Source organism: Nannobrachium achirus (genome assembly GCF_963921795.1).
Source record: "Nannobrachium achirus genome assembly, chromosome: 17".
Taxonomy (NCBI): Eukaryota; Metazoa; Chordata; class Actinopteri; order Myctophiformes; family Myctophidae; genus Nannobrachium; species Nannobrachium achirus.
In genome coordinates, this window is record NC_137824.1 from 45,352,883 (window position 1) to 45,372,596 (window position 19,714).

The window sequence follows — 19,714 nt, forward strand, 5'->3', positions numbered from 1 at the left end:
GCCCATTTTCCCCTTCGTTTTTACCCCTCCCTAGTCCCAAATATACAGTATATTATATACTGTATATAGGCTTATGCCTTATTGTATTCATTTTATTGTAGGCTATAATAGTTATTGACCATAGCTTAATAGTCTGTTATTTGTATTTCTTTCGCCCGGCCTGGCCGTTTAATTATCCATTTCTTTCTACCTTCTCATATCAGATTCCATTTTACGCACATTTTACCGACCCCCTCACCCCGAATATAAATATAACCTTAATTTTTCTTTGCAGCTAAATTAACTAAAGGTTCTCCTTAATCGAATTCATCATAGATATGTTTAAGTTTCAACACATGTTCTTCATTATTATTATTTAGGCATATGGTTTCTCGGCGCTTGTCATGCGTAAATCTTTGGATTCATTCAGTGACCAATGTGCATTCTGCTTATGTAGTATATATGTACGGATTTTACCGATAACAGGTTGGGTTATTCACCATCGGTATCTACTAGAGCCGGGTCCACCTCTTTTTCGCGCACTGCTGCTCGCATCTATCTGTATTTCTGTACAACTTCCTTTTTTTCTTTTTCTTTTTCTTTTTTTAGCGGCCCACGGCGCCTCCGCGTTTTTTTTTATGTGTAATAGACAGCCAACTAGCTCTATAGGACCAGGTAGGCCTACAGTTAGTAAAATAAACATATACAGTGATGAAGTGTAGGCTACTGCCTATATCCTGCCACCATTGCCCATTGACAGCTGGACTGACTCCCGACTCCCTGCTGGGCGTTCAAACTTCAAAGGACGGGATCCACCGCAGACAAGTGGCCAATCAATGATTGGACCGACTCTCACTCTCACTTTCTCTCTCTCTCTCTCTCTCTCTCTCTCTCTCTCTCTCTCTCTCTCTCTCTCTCTCTCTCTCTCTCTCTCTCTCTCTCTCCCCCAGAAGGAGCGAACACACACACGCACGCAGGCACGCGTGCACACGCACGCACCATGATCAGCAGTGGACCAGCGTGCTCATAGTCGATAATGTACAAATTGGCGCGGCCGCAGTGTTGCCGCTGCCGGAGATGGGTCTGTCTGTCTGTCTGTCTGTCTGTCTGTCTGTCTGTCTGTCTGTCTGTCTGTCTGTACAACCCTTTCCTTAGTAGCCTAGTAGTAGACCTAATAATAATAATAATCAATGTCCCTCCCTCAACCTCGCCTCTCTCCACTTCTATCTATCCATTTTACGCACACCTGTTTTGCGCGCTGCGCGCGTCTAACCCGCCCCGCAAACTCTCCCTCCCTCCCTCTCTCTCTCTCTCTCTCTCTCTCTCTCTCTCTCTCTCTCTCTGTCTCTCTCTCTCTCTCTCTCTCTCTCTCTCTCTCTCTCTCACTCACACACACACACACACACACACACACACACACACACACACACACACACACTGACAAGCGCTCTAGGATTACTTGATTATTTTTACACCAACACCACTTTCTATGGGTTATCTGTTCTTTTATTACTTTTCCCCCCCAATGCCCATATTTTCCCTTCGTTTTTATCCCCCCCAGCCTAGTCCCAAATATACAGTATAGGCCTATGCCTTATTGTATTCATTTTATTGTAGGCTATAATAGTTTACGGACGGACAGATGGGCGCCTTGCCGCCTCCGCGAGGTTTTAATTACGTGCATTTGGATTCGGTTTTAACCCAGTCCCAGCATGCAATTTCAATAGTTCAACTAGAAGTTATGATTTGATAACCCACTCAATAAAATGCTATAACTTATGCTGAAATGTGGTATATGTACTTCTCACTTCTACAAGCAATCTATCTATCTATCTATCTATCTATCTATCTATCTATCTAGGCTATCTATCTATCTATCTATCTCTTCTGCCTTGATCTATCGCAAAAAAATAAGAAAAACAAATGGAGAGTGCTGTCCATGGTGCTGAAACGCTTTGGTCAATGTAAAGGGTCCATTTGGGTTAAATGAACATTGATTTTACGATATGGATTGCAGGTCCCAGAGATAGAAATGCCATTAAATTGGGGTCCGTAGCTTCATGCATGTCAAACTGGGGGCCCATAAGCACTGTTCTACAGAATGGAAACATATGCAGTAACGACTCAACACTCAACAACAGAGGCTTAAGATCCAGACAAAAACGATCTGATCATTTAATTGACAGCGCCAGCATCACATTTTGAGAGAGAGAGAGAAAGTGAGAGTGGTGGTCTAATCGGTGGATTCCGCCATCATCCCACTCCTTTGAAGTCAATTGGCCCATTAGGTACATCACCAATACAATTGTTTGTCAATGTGCATCAATGGTGGCCGGATATAGGCAATTAGCTGTATCACCATGGTCCTATATATAGGGCTAGTAGGCTATAGTATGTTTGTTACACATAAACCTTGTGTAAAGGGATTGCCATTGTGTGTGTCTCCATGCATTTGTTATTTTTTCCTATTTCCTATAAGTTTCTTCAAAAAATATAATATCCCAGTTCACAGGCGTCTCTGTGATGCATGCGTTGAGAGCTTGTAGAAGTGAGAAGTACATAGTTATACCACATTTCAGCATAGATAACGTTGAACTATTGAAATTGCTTGAGTGCTGGGACTGGGGTAAAACCGAATCCAAATGCACATAATTAATTGGAGACACAAAAAGAAAGCAGTGCTGTTTGGTTTCGAATAGGCCTGCACATATGAGACAGATGAAAACTTTAAATTTATTTTATAAAGGAGACACTCTGTTGCCCGCCTCGCGATCGGACTGCTGTACTTTGGCTGAAAGTAAAACGACCATAGCTCCGGATGGGATGGAGGTATAGGGTCGAGCGACCCCTCTTTGGAACCGGGGCGGCGAGACGAACGGGTGGGTGTTCGCCGGTCGCTCCGTGTGCCGTTCCGGGCGCGCTACGGCCAAAAAACCTCGCGGAGGCGGCAAGGCGCCCATCTGTCCGTCCGTAAACTATCATAGCCTACAATAAAATGAATACAATAAGGCATAGGCCTATACTGTATATTTGGGACTAGGCTGGGGGGGATAAAAACGAAGGGAAAATATGGGCATTGGGGGGAAAAGTGGTAACAAAAGAACAGATAACCCATAGAAAGTGGTGTTGGTGTAAAAATAATCAAGTAATCCCAGAGCGCTTGTCAGTGTGTGTGTGTGTGTGTGTGTGTGAGTGAGAGAGAGAGAGAGAGAGAGAGAGAGAGAGAGAGAGAGAGAGAGAGAGAGAGAGAGAGAGAGAGAGAGAGAGAGAGAGAGAGAGAGAGAGAGAGAGAGAGAGAGAGAGAGGGAGAGTTTGCGGGGCGGGTTAGACGCGCGCAGCGCGCAAAACAGGTGTGCGTAAAATGGATAGATAGAAGTGGAGAGAGGCGAGGTTGAGGGAGGGACATTGATTATTATTATTATTAGGTCTACTACTAGGCTACTAAGGAAAGGGTTGTACAGACAGACAGACAGACAGACAGACAGACAGACAGACAGACAGACAGACAGACAGACAGACAGACAGACAGACAGACAGACAGACAGACAGACAGACAGACAGACAGACAGACCCATCTCCGGCAGCGGCAACACTGCGGCCGCGCCAATTTGTACATTATCGACTATATGAGCACGCTGGTCCACTGCTGATCATGGTGCGTGCGTGCGTGCGTAAATAAGCAAAATTGGCAGTAATAAGCACTGGTGCGGTGCTGTTGTGGTTGGTACAATAGGTCAAAGACGCACAGGAAAGTATATAGACAGGAGGGTCCAGTTCAGTCCCCACACGCACCTTTCTCTATTATGTCCTCTGATTAATAAGAGCCTATAGCGTTGTGCGAATGTGCGCCTTGTCAGTAGCCTATATATTCCATGTACTTTAGTTTTGGGCCGGCGATATCATTTGATAACATGACAGACCCCCTGCAGCCAGAACGACCCGCGGAGGATCGGGATTGGTCACAAACAGCGAAAAATAGCCGTTATGGACATATAGACTATATTTATTGATCCTAATAATTAATAAATTAAGCCAGCAACATACATTGCAGCTACGTGATTTCATCTGTTCTGTAGGATATTATTCAATCATTAATGGGATTTATGGGAAACGGCGCATCGGTTGCTGTCCATAGGGCGTAGGGGGCTCCGGTGGGCCTGAGCCTGCAGGTGCCCACTGAACGGTGGGGTGACAGGCGGTGGTCCGCGGGTCCGCGGGGACCCCCGGAGGAAGCAAGAGCTGTGGCGGCTGCTGGGTCTCGGCGCTGCCTCGGTGGGCGCTCAAAGCCTTATAGGTCGGTCAATTCTCAAAGGATTGTTCTAATTTTAAGTACTGTATATCTGTGAAGTGTCTGTATTCATTCAGTGTATATAAATCATGTTTTAATTGTCCCTCCATCAAACCATGAAGCTTAAAGTAAACGTCGCTAGTAGCTGGTGATAAGCATTCCAGGTAGAACAATGCTGCATGGTCAGCCCTGAACCCTGAATCCAAAGATTTACGCATGACAAGCGCAGAGAAACCATATGCTTAAATAATAATAATGAAGAACATGTGTTGAAACATAAACATATGATGAATTCGATTAAGGAGAACCTTTAGTTAATTTAGCTGCAAAGAAAAATTAAGGTTATATTTATATTCGGGGTGAGGGGGTCGGTAAAATGTGCGTAAAATGGAATATGGCTGATATGAGAAGGTAGAAATGGATAATTAAACGGCCAGGCCGGGCGAAAGAAATACAAATAACAGACTATTAAGCTATGGTCAATAACTATTATAGCCTACAATAAAATGAATACAATAAGGCATAAGCCTATATACAGTATATAATATACTGTATATTTGGGACTAGGGAGGGGTAAAAACGAAGGGGAAAATGGGCACAGGTAATCCCACAGCGCTTGTCAGTGTGTGTGTGTGTGTGTGTGTGTGTGTGTGTGTGTGTGTGTGTGTGTGTGTGTGTGTGTGTGTGTGTGTGTGTGTGTGTGTGTGTGGCGGGATAGATACGTGCAGCGCAAAACAGCTGTGCGTAAAATGGATAGATATAAGTGGAGAGGCGAGGTGGAGAAGACCCAAGACAGACAGACAGACAGACAGACAGACAGACAGACAGACAGACAGCCCGGCGGGTGACGGCTGCTAGCGGCGGCTGCCGGTGAAGCCCGGCGGGTGACGGCGGCTAGCGGCGGCTGCCGGTGAAGCCCGGCAGGTGACGGCTGCTAGCGGCGGCTGCCGGTGAAGCCCGGCAGGTGACGGCGGCTACGGCGGCTGCCGGTGTGGCCCGGCGGACCCGGTGGTCCACCAGCAGATCCGGAAGGTCAGCAAGCGACCACCAGAGAGAGCAGACATGACTGTTTTAATACTTCATTCATTTTTTTATACATAATTGACTATATGAGCACGTTGGTCCACTGCTGATCATGGTGCCTGCGTGTGTGTGTGCATGCATGCGTGCCTGCGTGCGTGTGTGTGTGTGTGTGGGGGGGGGGGGGGGGGGGGGGGGATAGGTTCGGCAACAGCGGCTGACGCAGCTCGATTGTCGGTCTGTCCGGCGTTGCCACGGATTAGGTATAATTGCCACGGCATAGGAATCATTGCCGCGGCTGTTGTCGGCAAGTCCGACGACGCCGCGGCAGACGCCGCTGCCGGGAAATGCATTCGCTGTCCCTCAGAAATGGTACCATCTGGAATGCTATTGGCTGCCAACGGTCATATGCAACCGCAGGGATTCTTGGAAGAATGTGGTGTTGAGCTTGCCAAATAAAGCACACAAAGAAGAACCATCACAAGCCTATGATCACAAGCCCCTCCTACAGCATACCCTGCTTTAACATCAAATATAACATAAATCGGACCATATTTTCACAAAACTCATATCATGGTGATTGAAACAAGGCTTTAAACCAGCGACAGGAACCATAAAGTACTTATGACAATGTTTATTAAGGTAAGAAAATCAAATGTAAAAGTTCAGGGCAATAGAATGGAATCCTATGGAGAACATGTTGCTTCTGGTACCAGAGCAGCGCAACTAGCGGCCAATCATAGGAATTTTCAGTTCCGTGTTGCTTCATTTTAAATCCTGACGCCTGCCCGCCTGGTCTGTGACCTGTGGTGAGTTTCCCTCTCTCCCTGGTTTTGAGGTTAAGTTAAGGCATAATTTCTCTTAGGGTTAAAGTTAGGGTAAGGCATAGTGTTTGTGAGGTTAGGGTGAAGTTTAGGTTTAGGCATAGTTTTACTGAGGTTAGGTTTAGGCACTTTGACCCCTGTGTTAACTGTCAGTACCTTTGTTTTCTTGGCATTGAGCATGAGGCCGATCTTCCTGCCCAAAATTTCTACTGCCAGTAGTATTTCCCTTCCATTTTCTGCTGTATCCGAGATTAGGGCAATGTCATCTGCGTAGTCGAGGTCATTTCAATTCATGAACAATGTGCTTGCTTCTGTTTTCTTATAGTGTGTGTGTGTGTGTGTGTGTGTGTGTGTGTGTGTGTGTGTGTGTGTGTGTGTGTGTGTGTGTGTGTGTGTGTGTGTGTGTGTGTGTGTGTGTGTGTGTGTGTGTGTGTGTGTGTGTGTGTGTGTGTGTGTGTGTGTGTGCGTGCGTGCGCGCGTGCTCACTCACACGTGCATGTGTTCCTTTGTGTTTGAATGTATTCATGTGCCAATGACATGTTCTCTTTTTCTCATGTTTCCAATTGGCTGCAGCTGGAGACATCAAAGCAAGATGACCGAGGGAATGAGGAGATTGTTAAACAGCAGGCCAACGTAAGAGAAAACAAGGACTGAAAACGCTTCAGTTCTCTTTGTAGTACCTATTAGGGGCTGCCTTGCAGTGGTTTGTATCATAATTGACAAACCATTCTCTGTGTGCATGCGTGCGTGCGTTTGTGCGTGCGTGCGTGCGTGCATGTGTGTAGGAGGCGACGGCATCATCAGTGGTGTCCTGCAGTCAGGAGAAGGACGGACCCCCAGAGATGATTCCCCCAACAAGTCCTGTCAACTCTGAGAGAGAAGCTATGCTTGTTGGTATGATGACACTATGCATATTTGTCCATAAAACTACCAATGATATACTGATATGTATTGATTCACCCCAAAAGGCATGGTTGCCTGCCCTGTCGCCTGCCCTGTTGCCAGATTGCACGTCATCGTGTGTACCTTTCCAGATCTGGTGGTAATAACGGCAAATTAAGATATTACACTGAAGGATAATTAATGAGAAACCTAAACAAAAACGGTACAGGATGAAATATATGTGTTATTGATGGTGATGTTTTTTGGTGAATTCTTACCAGAATCAGTGAAGCTAGTTAAGTTATTGATGTGTCAGTAATGCCGTGGTGGTGGTTTTTATTTGTTTTGTTGCTGTGTTTTTTTGTTTTTGTTTTTTGTGTTTGTGGTGGGTTCAAACTGTGTGATCCGATGTGTTTGTTCAACTGACAGTTTGAGTGCTTGTGTTTTTCTGCACCTCAGCGATCATTTCAACCTTCCTCCATGTCCATCCGTTTGGAGCCAGCATCGAGTACATTTGCTCCTATCTGCAGTGCCTGGGCACCAAGGTACTGGACGCACACACAGCAGGGGCGTCACAAGGGGGGGAGGGAAAGTGGGACTGAGTTACTAGGGCCCAAGGTGGAGGGGCCTTAACTTTTTCAATGCCAGCCCATTTCAGTGTTTTTTTACGACCACAAGAAAACGCTGTCTACACATCTATCCGTTCTGTCCATTCTTTTCAGTACCCTGGGTGACGCTAAATTCCACCATAGTTAGACTCATACAACCATGCTAACAAAATGAGCAAATACCTAGTTTCACGTCGGACGCTCCACGCACGCGCTCCGTGCGTGTGATGGTAACGATCGGGACCGGGTTGCCACCAGCTGCTCAGATCTTTTTGAAAATGTAAAAGGAGAAAAGTGCGTTTCTATTTATAATGGATTCTTACCAGAATCACAACAAAGCAGCCCCAGAATGGACTGTGCACTTCCGCGTTTTCGTTCAGTCACATGATCTGCCGCTGGAGGCAAGCAAGTGTTTCGAATGAAACACCTGTTTTATAAAACCGGCAAAAATAATGTATTTTGAGTTGTTTTATAACAAAATAGCCCATTCTCGTCAATCTACGTCATTGGCCTAGCTGCCTAATTAATGATTCTCGTCAATCTCTGTCTGTGGCATTAAAAGTGTTAATTATTTTATACTTTAGCTATTGAAAAATAGCAGAAATACAAGCTCACAGCGTGGCACCGAGTGCCGCGCTGAGAGCTTGTAGACCTGCTATTTTTGAAAAGTCGTGAAAATGTGTGCAAATCTTTGAATATATGTATTTTTTAAGCAAACATTTGTAACTCAAATGTTGCTTCTGGGGTGTCCCTGGAACTAAATATTTTGAGATGGGGGTCCGTGACCAAACACATATCATTTTGGGGGTCCTTCACATGAAAAAGTTTGAGCACCACTGTCAAAAATATTCAAAGACTTCCACAAATTTTCATTATTTTTCAAAAATAGCAAATCTACAAGCTTGCAGCTGTGAGCTTGTATATCTGCTATTTTTCAAAAGCTAAAACACAAAATAATGTGTAACAATGCGCCCCCCCCCCCCCCCCATGAAGAACATTCATGGGGGGCCCGCAGTGAATCCTTGTACCCAGGGCCCAGAATTTGGTGCGAATGTTGTTGTCCCGCAGCATCCTGCCAACCCGGATTCATTGAGACAGGCACACACAAGCATACACACAGGTTTGACATAATATGGGCCAGTTGTATGCCAGAGCCTCCAGCAGTCTTGAGTGTCATAGCAGACACTTGACCCAGGCAGTGAGGCCTAATGCATTTACAAACCCTTCCACGGAGAGAGATGAGCTCTTTGAACAGAAACCAGGCTCAAATGTTCTTCTACAAAAGCTCATCATTTTAAGATTGAGTTTTTACTGTTTGTACAGTTCCGGTGTCACTAATGGCAAAGATTTATTATTTGGTCAGTATTTGTCTGGGAATAGAAGACAAAAAACAATTCCACGTTGGTCTCTTTGAAAGCTTGTGTAATAAAATATCCCTCAAGTGTTCTTGTAACTCAATACAATAATTGATGTTGTTCTAAAAACGGATGGAAGTGAAAGTTCAGCTTCAGTAGAGACTCTTCCCGTACTTTTTCCCTCTCTTTACTTGTTTAGGCCCTTCTCTCCTCCCGGGGCAGAAGACATCAATGACAGTTCTCCTGTTTCTCCTGTTTTGTGCTGACATTTCTCTGTCTTTAAAGACGGGGTGAAATCAAAAACATGTTTTTCAAACTTTTAGAGCATATCTGTAGTTGTTGCGACCGAAGGTCGCATATACTCTGAAGAACCGTGTCGCTTGAGTGACCTTCCTTCCGTATCCTCTTAGATGTCCTTCCGTGTCCTCTTAGATGTCAGTGTGATGTCAGCGAGTTGTGACATCACTTCCTGTACAGGGCGGCTACACAAAATGTGGATAACACTATATATGGAGATAGTCCAGTCCATCATGTCATATGGGACTACCGTCATAGAAAGTAGCCATTGTTAGGCCGGAGTCAATGGCTGTCTGTCTGACTGTCTGTACAGGAAGTGATGTCAATGACATGGAGATGTGGATAACACTATATATGGAGATAGTCTAGTCCAATGGGACTACCGTCATAGACAGTAGCCATTGTTAATCCGGAGTCAATGGCTGACTGTCTGTACAGGAAGTGATGTCACATGACATACTTTTTATGCCCATATATGAGTCCTAACATGGAGATGTGGATAACACTATATATGGAGATAGTCTAGTCCAATATGTCATATGGAACTACCGTCATAGACAGTAGCCATTGTTAGGTCGGAGTCAATGGCTGTCTGTCTGACTGTCTGTACAGGAAGTGATGTCACATGACATACCTTTTATGCCCATATAGTCCTTCTGTACCACATCTCCATGTTTAGGCAAACTCCACACAGAAAGGCCCTATCGCCAACCCAACCTAGGGTGTGAGCGATAGGGCCTTTCTGTGTGGAGTTTGCATGTTCTCCCCGTGTCTCCTAGGGTTGATACCCTCACAAAAACATGAACAAACTCCCCCCAGAATGACAACAACTAGAATCGTCAGAGAAACGCTGTGGTTGGCCAGATGGTCAAGAATTGGCGCGACCTCGCCCTTTAGGGCGAGGTTGCATGTCACCCTGAGGTCGCATTCCACCCTCAGGTGTCTTACTAGTGATAATATGGCCATACCTAACACTAGATGGCCAAGAAATAGAAAATAAACAATTGTTGTGTATATTTATATCAAAGGTCCCTAAATAGGCCATTCTTAATTACTTCCTGTGAACAGAAATTCAAAAAGTGATGACATAGATTAGAGTTTTTGAATATAAATGAACCTTTGATTACATTCACCTGTTTGTTTCCCATTGCTGGCTCCCATTAATCCCATTACTCAGATTTTAAATCCCATCGCCTGAAGGGCTGGTCCCCTCGGATAGGTTCAGAAACACACAGGCTTCCTTTTCAAACTGAAACTTCAAAATAAAATACCCAAAATAGTCATTTCATTGGGTCTTTAAGTAAGCCTCGCCAAGCCCTGAGGCCCACAGGGCAGGAGCCTATCTCTTGTTTCCTCAGCGTGAGGCAGCTTGATGTAAAGAACACCCCTTGGACATGACGCTAGTTTATGGCAGGGACGTAACCCCCAATCCAAACCTTGATGTTGAGTGCCAAGCAGGGATGCACTGGGTACCATTTTTAGAGTATTTGTGGTATGAGGTGGATGTGTGAATCCATGTGTTTTAAATAGTATCTGTTTCTGTACCATGTGTGTGTGTGTGTGTGTGTGTGTGTGTGTGTGTGTGTGTGTGCGTGTGTGCGTGTGCGCGTGTGCGCGCGTGTGCGTGCGCGTGTGTGCGTGCGTGCAGGTTAACCCTGGTGAGGTGGACAGCCTGCTCTCTCGGCTGCCCTGCACCTTCAGACAGGAGCTGACGGGGGTGGGTGCCAGTCTGGAGAAACGCTGGAACTTCTGTGGTTTCCAGAGCATCAAGAACACATAGAACTCTCTTAAAAAACGGAACACAACGAAGTGAGTTCTGTCCCTGAAGAGCTCTTTCATGCCTTATTGCGAATCAGCAAGTTGTGTCATAGAGAATTGAGTACCGAAGTCCTGACGGCACTCGTTCAATCCCTCCCTTCTCTATGGAGAATAAGATCGAGAATTAAAATTGTCTCATATAAGCATTGTGGTCCAAAAATAAACAAACTGTCTCTGATATTGTGATACAGAGGTGTCACGGTTACCGTTTACGATAGTCACTCATATTTGATAGCCTACAGTCTGTTTTTGGCAAAAATGTAACTCATTCAGCGGCAGTTGATTCTTCATATCCATTGAAAATAATGAAGATCTGACATACTGGAATGTGTACATTTCCTTTTTCTGTAGGACTAACTGAATCCCCAGAGGGTAAACCCTGAGTGGCAGGTTGTTCTTTATGATGTTATATGGAGTAGAAAACACTATTTCCAAAACACAATTGGATTCCGTGTTCACGTTCCTCATTATTATTATTGTCCCTTCTTTTGTCTCTGCTCTACCATTTCTTAAACTAAAGGTCATTTCTGGAGGAGTTCTACACAGTGATGCAGCCTTTATGCAGCTCTCAACATTCTCCAGGTAGAAACAAAGTCCCACATGTGTTGGGCTTCTCCACACCATTCACCTCCTAGAAGACAAGCTGGCAACGACGGAGACTTGCATCGATGTGTGCCTCCCACTACCACCACACCACAGTCTGTTCAACATCACCTCAACAAGGACATGAAGAAGGACCCTGAGCTCTTCTCTGCAAGTTCAAAACCAACTGGACAGATGAAGAAAGGATCATAAAGTTGGGTATGTTTTCTTGCAATTATTTTTTAACAAAGATGGCCTCAAAATATGATTACAGCACTAGATAAGTAGCTGGTGCAAATACAGTAGGTGCTGATTCTTTTAAATCCTAAACTTCAATTTGGCTTTTCAAACTGTTTGGTAAATTAATCAATGTTGATTTGTTAAGTGATACAATATACACCTGTTTCGTTTTTGCTATAAAAAATAAAAAAAAGAAGAAAAGTCTGTTTGTAATAGTAAATACGCTGATGACCATTTTTACAGGAATGGACTTCATCAGAAGACACATTGAGTTGATTAAGTGAAGTTACCTGGGACACCAGCTCTTCTGAAGAAGATGATCTGTATTTGAACCACTAGCTCAGATCAACTGGATCTACCTGACAACGCTCTAAACACTGCCCTTCTTGCCCCCTGCATCTCAAGAGAGACGGTTCAGTTTTACTTGACTCATTTTCACGAGCAAAAGCGACAGACTGAGGGGCTTCTACGGAAGGTCATACTGTTTAACATTCATCCTTGTCCTCTGTTTGGCGACGCCTCTGGTCGCCCTGTTTGCGCTTGTCTTTGCGGAGGTGCCGGTCAAAAAAGGAATGCTGCAGGGAATTGTCAGAAACTGTTTTTATGAACTGTAAGATACATAAATGAATACATTTCCGGTGCCTACGTCACTTTTGCGCCAGAGTCTGGGGCAAGACACTTGCAATTAAAAATTGTGTTTATTAGTGTTTAGAGAAGTTGTCCAAAAACACATTTATGTAGAATGGTCATTGTGGAAAAATATGCTGTTGAAAGATTGTATCAACAATAACGTTTATTTCATTGAAAAAGTTACACATTGTCACTTGATTGATGCTCAACAAAATGTTATTCTATGCTCTACTGCCGGCTGTTCTCCTGAACTTGGGAGCATTTATCTTTTTTAAAGGACATTGTTCTACACAGGAAAGTCTACATTGTATTTAAAAACACAAACTGTATGCTACCTTTTAAAGAGATTAACTCAATGTGACAATTGTGATTTGTTTGCATTATGCTGCTATTTTATCTCCAGGCAGATAGGCCGGGAGGCGGATATTGTGTGTGTGTGTGTGTGCGTGTGTGCGTGCGTGCGTATGTGTGTGTGTGGCCTACAGTATAACTCTTGAATCGTAGGTTGTACAATCAAATTCCTACAATCAAACTCCTCATACAGGCCGGGTGCGTGGTATTGTTCCAAAACGCATTACTCCGACGTTTCGTTCATCCGACTCTCCCCATTACTAACCCTATCCCTAACCACACGTGTAGCCGCGTAGTCGGAGTAACGAGACGTTGGACTGAGTGTGCCCCTATAGAGGGGGGCTTACAGCCCATTTCGCCTAACTTGATTTTCTGCCATTTTGTGTTTTCTTCAAAACACAGTTTTTGCTTCTTCTACAATCTACCCCCAATTTGAATCACACATTGAGGGGCCTCTAAACCAGTGGTTCTCAATCTTTTTTGGCTGGAGTACCCCCTTATACTGATTTCCGAAGCCAAGTACCTCCTTCCCCTGACTACTGCAAAATTTACATCAAAAGTCCAGTTCCAATGCCAATATGTTCAACATAAAACAGCATAATGGCAAATGAACATTGCTTTCTATTCAATAACTGTTACTACTAGTCAAGTTATTGATGTAATTTGGTTTAGAAATTTACAAATGAGCAGGTTCACACAAACTGTGTCAATGTTTTATCGTTAACCATAACAGTAAAATACATATTCCCATTTCTAGTTTTCCTCACGTACCCCCTGCAGTACCCCTGCGTACCCCCATTTGAGAAACACTGCTCTAAACAACACAGAGCCAAATGCAATTTCATTTAACCCTTAGGGAATGCGACAAATGTCACTGTTAGAGATACATGATTTTTTTCCCCCCAGCAAACTGAGCAAAGGTATGAATGGTCCTGTGAGTTTTGATATTTCAAACATGGGTTTTAATATTTCATAATGTTTGCCTGTAATTGCCTTAAAAAGATGTGTGGGTGGTCCGAAAACAAAAAACGCCATATATCACCGTCCAATAAACTGGATGTAGTGCACCTGAAGCATGTGTGGTCGTGCTTTACTTTAGGTTTATAAGAACACATTTTGTCTTACTGCTAATTGCAGAGGGGAACATAATTTTTAAAGATTTTATGCATTTTATATTTTTCTTTATATGTGTGTTTGCGTTTTTTATGTTTTGGGTCCCAATAGAAATATCATGTGATTAAGCAGTTTTAAATGGTCATTTTGTGGGATCATGCAGGACTAAACAACTTTTACATTTTGAATTTAAAACAGATATTTATTATCTGTCTTCTACCTCATCAGTATCATTTGTATCTCGTTGTTTCTGTACATCTTCTACCAAAAAAGCTACTATATTTTCATATCTACTTCAAACCAAGCCTATTCCTATTGGCTGATAACTGTCAGTGCAGTGTCAGTCACTGTATTTCGTATGCATGCTGACAGCAGCCCAAGACCTCAATTCCCAAATATTTTTCATATGGTCATGAAGTTCTTCTCTTTTTCTTTTTTCCTTTTTATTTATTTCCAGGCTATGTGATAAGAGTACCACCAGGCTATGGATTGGAACTAGCCAAAGTAAACTTTTGGCATTTATGGTCATTACAATTTGTCCTATTTGAGACAGATATATAGATCATACTTGTTGCAGTATTTAGTTGCTTTGTGTAGCCATAATGTCAGTAATATTATGGATCTTATATCCTTTTGTGATTGACGAGTTTTTGCAGCGTAAACCTAAACAATTACATTTCAAATTGCAACCTTTGGGTGACTTATGATGCAATCATAATTGACAAAAGGAATGAACAGATATTACAAATCTGTTCAGAATTACAGACAGGATCTTAAGGTCACATCTTGCAATGCATTAGGATATAACATTGTAATGTTATGTTTGTTCTAGTGATAACAACATGCCCTACTACCTTTTGATGTGTTCAGCTAGTGTCCAAAGATGTGTGTCGATATAGCCTGTCTACTCTTATTGCAATGAGATAATGTAATCAGCATCCTTTAATATATCCCATCCCCCCCATTTCCCAGTGCCTTTTCATACTCACACACAACCGCCACACATTGTTATCACATGCCCCGGGACAGACAGAAAAGATGGAAAGAGGAAGACAATTAAGGTGTACAAGCGAGAGAGGGAGGCAGACGGCAGAGAACATGTAAAAGTGGTAATCACATGCCACATACAGTATAGGCTTTACTGTATTTGCATCAGTATTATTATTAGAGCACGCCTCCTGGCAGCGATTTTGAGCTCTACTGAGCACACCTTTCAAATTAATTATGGTGATTTATTTTATTGATCTTGTCTGTAAGGAGCAGGCACACATAGACATCAAAGGGGGCTTGAGCCCATGCCCTTTTATCCCTCTGTAAAAAGTCCCCTCTCCAGACAGACCATGAATGCAGTTTTTACCATGGTGAAAGAAATGCAAATGCCCTCGTTCCATGCCATACCTGAAGCCAAGGCAGCATTCGAGAGAAGTGCCTTTTCCAAACTCTCCTGAACTTGAATGCAGCATCTTATGTAGAAAGAATTGCCCTCTCTGTGTAGAAATCCATGCCAATACACCACATCTTCAGAATTGACTTGATTATGCTTACTGGTAGTTCAGTGTGGTATCACACCCAATAGCCGACTTCCAAGCTCACAACGCGTGGTATCACACACCGAAAATAGCCGACCTCCAAGCTCACAACGCCTCGGACCTGTTGAGCGATGGTGTTTGGTATTTTGCATTTTGTACCACACCAACGAAAATTGGAACTAAAGTTTATATTACCCATTTCTGAGTTTTGTCTAACCATTCCTAAACATTATTCAGAAAACTGACCGATTTTACCGATTTTCAGTTCTAAGATTCTTCATATCCATACAATTTTCAGTTCTGCAGCAAACAGAACGTTTGGACTGTAATTCCGATTTTCTTTTCTCGGATATAAAAGCAGTATTCAAATGGCCGAAAAATACATGGACCAGAGTGCCGCCCTGCGAGCTTGTAGATCTGCTATTCTTGAGAAAACAATACATTTTTAGCAAATCTTTGAATATATCTTTTTAAAGCGAACATTTGTAACTAAAATATTTGCTTCTGGGGTGTCCCATATTTGAGATGTGGGTCGGCGGCCATACATATACAGTAACTCTAGGGGTCCTTGACATTAAAGACTTTGAGCACCACAGATAAAGAAACATATGTTTTTCAGAAAACCATTAGGATTTAGAAGACATTCCTCAAATTTAGGTATTTTTCAGGTCTTAATTGGTTAAAACAATTATCTGAAAATCTGAGTAGATTGCAGATTCAACAACTTCACTATAAGATGCTGTCCCAGGATTAAATGCAAAATCCCCAGTTCCCCACACATCACAAGCAACTGTAGAAGAGGATAACGTTTGGAAAAGCAGTCTCAAACAGAGGTTGCAATGTGAAACACTGAATTACAGAATCATATGAACTGATGATGTATTCAAGTCTTCATCATGCTGTCTTTGTATTTGGTTCCGCAGGGGCTCTCTCAACTGAATGGATATACATAGTATACTTCTCAATAAATGAATGTGTAGCTGGAAAAAGATCTTACTATTGTGCAATGATTTTTGAGCGGTGGTCAACCACTCCTTTAAGTGGCTTTGTCCGTGTGTGTCCATGTTACTATGTTACTTTGTAGCCTGGCCTGCAATACCGCTGGTGACCAAGTGGCGATGTTGATTCACAAACACACACACACAGGCACGCACGCATGCACACAGCACACACGCGACACGCCACACACACAGACACACACACATGCACAGACGACCCTGAAATGAACACACACACAGGAACGCACACACACATGCACCACCGCTCACTTCAAACTTGGTTTGATTTTTAAAGGTCTCTTGATGTCAAATTACTTATTTTTTTGTAGGTTTCCTGAACTCAATTACATCCCCCCCCCCCCAAAAAAAACTGAACTTTGAACATTCAATGAATTTCTGTGCTCTGGGGTTTCCTGAATAATTAGGCTCATACAAGTGAAATGATTGGCCCTCTGTCTTTGATGTCAAAGACGCCCCTCCCCTCCCCTCCCAGCCCCTCTCCTCTTTTTCTCCCTCAGTGGGGGCGGCGCAAAGGTGATGATTGACAGGCAAAATTCCTCAACAGCAACACCTGCAGGCAAAACATATATTAGAACACAGAGAAAAAAAACTGTCATGGCTCTCTGACTGGTGTGATTTCTCAGTTAAAACCTTTTAATCGTTGTTTGAAGGACCATGAGAAAGACTTAAGTGTTGTAAAAACAGCACGTCATGAGACCTTTAATCATTTTTGAATCCCTGCTACCTCTGCTCTCTTCTATGTACAATCATAGAAACCTCTGTTATGGCTCCTCAGAAGAATGGATGAAACATGAGCGTAATAATGCAAGGTTTTGATGTCAGCTGGAAAAATAAGTATAAGAACAGTACATAATGAATGCACATCATTAATTGCAACAGTTATGCATCTAATGCTGAAGAATACACACACACGGTGCCTCATTTCATAGGCTAGTGAGCACAGCAAGTAGCTTTGCTGGAGTATTGAGTAGTTAATTAATGATACAATTACAAGGTAAATGATCTATGAGTTGAAGACAGGTGGATAATCATTCATAGATCATCATGTGGAAAGGCAAGCCGCCACGGATCGGTAGAGCTAATTTCAGAATCCTGCAAACAATTTTGTTTATGAAGGCAGTTTTGACCCCTTCATAAAACATGAACCCTACCAGCCATATTTCTGTTGTAGCCAATGAAGGAATTTACAAGGGGCTGATATTGTTACATTGCTTCTTGCCTGGTTTAAGGGGGATTTTTATTGTGCACAATCTCTCTCTCTCTCTCTCTCTCTCTCTCTCTCTCTCTCTCTCTCTCTCTCTCTCTCTCTCTCTCTCTCTCTCTCTCTCTCTCTCTCTCTCTCTCTCTCTCTCTCTCTCTGTTGTTGTGTGCTGGTCAACAGATGGTGGGAGGGCAGAATGAATACTTTTATTATTTATTGTAGACATTGTTAAATCTATTCAGTATTGCATCTTAACCTTGAGGGAAAAAAAATGTTCTTTCCCAGGGTCAAATAGCGACCGCAACCATTATCCTGATACTGTCTGTAATGGAAAGTCAGCTGTTAAAATTCTCTTTGAAAAATGGACTTCATTACTGCTGGCTGTTACCCTCGATAATTCACTACTGTGTGAACTAAAGTGCACTCCAGAATATCAGCAAAAATGGCCATGTTACTGGAGAATCAACTAAGACCTAAATGGGCAGAGGCGTGTGACCGTGTGTGTGTGTGTGTGTGTGTGTGTGTGTGTGTGTGTGTGTGTGTGTGCGTGTGTGTGTGTGTGTGTGTGTGTGTGTGTGTGTGTGTGTGTGTGTGTGTGTGTGTGTGTGTGTGTGTGTGTGTGTGTGTGTGTGTGTGTGACAGCCGAGGGGGGTGGGGGACATGTTCCATTATACCTACACTTCTGCTAGTATAGTATAGGCCAGTGTTTCTCAACCACTGTGCCTGGGGACCTTTGGTGTGCCCCTGAGAAGGGTCAAGTGTGCCCCTTGAAACTGCCTTGAAAACAGACGATCTACAAGCACACAACTCCTCGCACCGTGAGGCGTTGTGTGCTTGTAGATCTGCTGTTTTCACTACTGTTGTGCGACAGCCTTGTGTGATGAAGCAGGGCTTTACTTTGCGAAGAAACGTACAAATATGAAACTTGGAGATACGAGGTTTCTTCCCGACAGTGACGATATTTACACCCCCGTATTATGTTGGCTTGCCCATGGATTCTTGGGACATGAAAAGTGTGCCCATGCAGAAAAAAGGTTGAGAAACACTGGGATAGGCTACTGGGATTCTTTTTACACGCATGGAACCAATAGTTTGCAACAGTTATGTAATCCAGTTATTATAGACCCTTGTTAGAGAGACAACTCCACAAGTTGCTCCTGCATTGCAGAGGCATATATCTAAAGTCATGTGACTCATATTCATATTTCTCAAATCAGCCTCATGGTGGTGCTATAACAGGCCAATTTGTGGTTTTTATCTTCTCCCTGGCCTAGAGGCTAAGGAAAAACATTTGCCCTGCATTTTTCACATTTGCCTTTTATAGCGCCACCAGGTGGCCAACCTATGTAAAACACATTCGTTGTTATTGCTCCATCAGATTTTCTCCAACAATCGCGCAAATCACTACACAGTATCTCTATAGTCGTGACCGTCTATGTAAAGGCACTGCAGGTTTTCGTTGAGAAGTCCCCTGAATGTACAACTGTACAACAGTAGGAAGGTTTCCATTGTGAAAGTACTGCAGGTGTACGCTCCAGGTACTGTGATTGTATGTCAAGAAGTGCACCTGTAGGGTCAGTGGACAATTAGGCTCTGACAGACCCCCAGTGATCACCAAAGTTTGCAGAATTTCATGAACGCAGCTTGAGATAACCTTGCAATTCTCCACACATATTCCCACTAGGTCAAGGAACAAATGCCACCCTTTTCACATTGGCCTATTATAGCGCCACCAGGACGCCTGACCTGTTACTTTACGCCAGTCCTCCATGTTGGGTTCCGAGATTAGTATTAAACAGCTGACTGAATTTGAAGCTCAGTCAATACAATGCAATGCAGTGCAGTCCATTTGCTAGAGCTAACCAAACTTGTCATTTTCCAATTCATTTAAACCACTCAGATAATCTTTTCATGAGCACATAATATGACAGACATATGTTGGCTTTTCAGCCTGCAGAGAGGAACAGCAGGGGCATAA

General features: G+C 43.3%; 1 protein-coding gene across 1 annotated transcript in view; it reads left to right on the forward strand.

Moving 5' to 3' along the window:
- The window catches only part of LOC308302067 (ecto-NOX disulfide-thiol exchanger 2-like), a 126,717-nt gene extending 113,737 nt beyond the window's left edge, over positions 1-12,980 (forward strand). Inside the window, exons 13-18 of the mRNA XM_080746249.1 lie at positions 6,685-6,744; positions 6,897-7,005; positions 7,453-7,538; positions 10,902-11,062; positions 11,592-11,872; positions 12,137-12,980. Of these exons, the coding sequence (XP_080602375.1) occupies positions 6,685-6,744; positions 6,897-7,005; positions 7,453-7,538; positions 10,902-11,033 (387 nt within the window). The 3' untranslated portion in view covers positions 11,034-11,062; positions 11,592-11,872; positions 12,137-12,980. The remainder of the gene's footprint in view (positions 1-6,684; positions 6,745-6,896; positions 7,006-7,452; positions 7,539-10,901; positions 11,063-11,591; positions 11,873-12,136) is intronic.
- Positions 12,981-19,714: the final 6,734 nt, after the last annotated feature.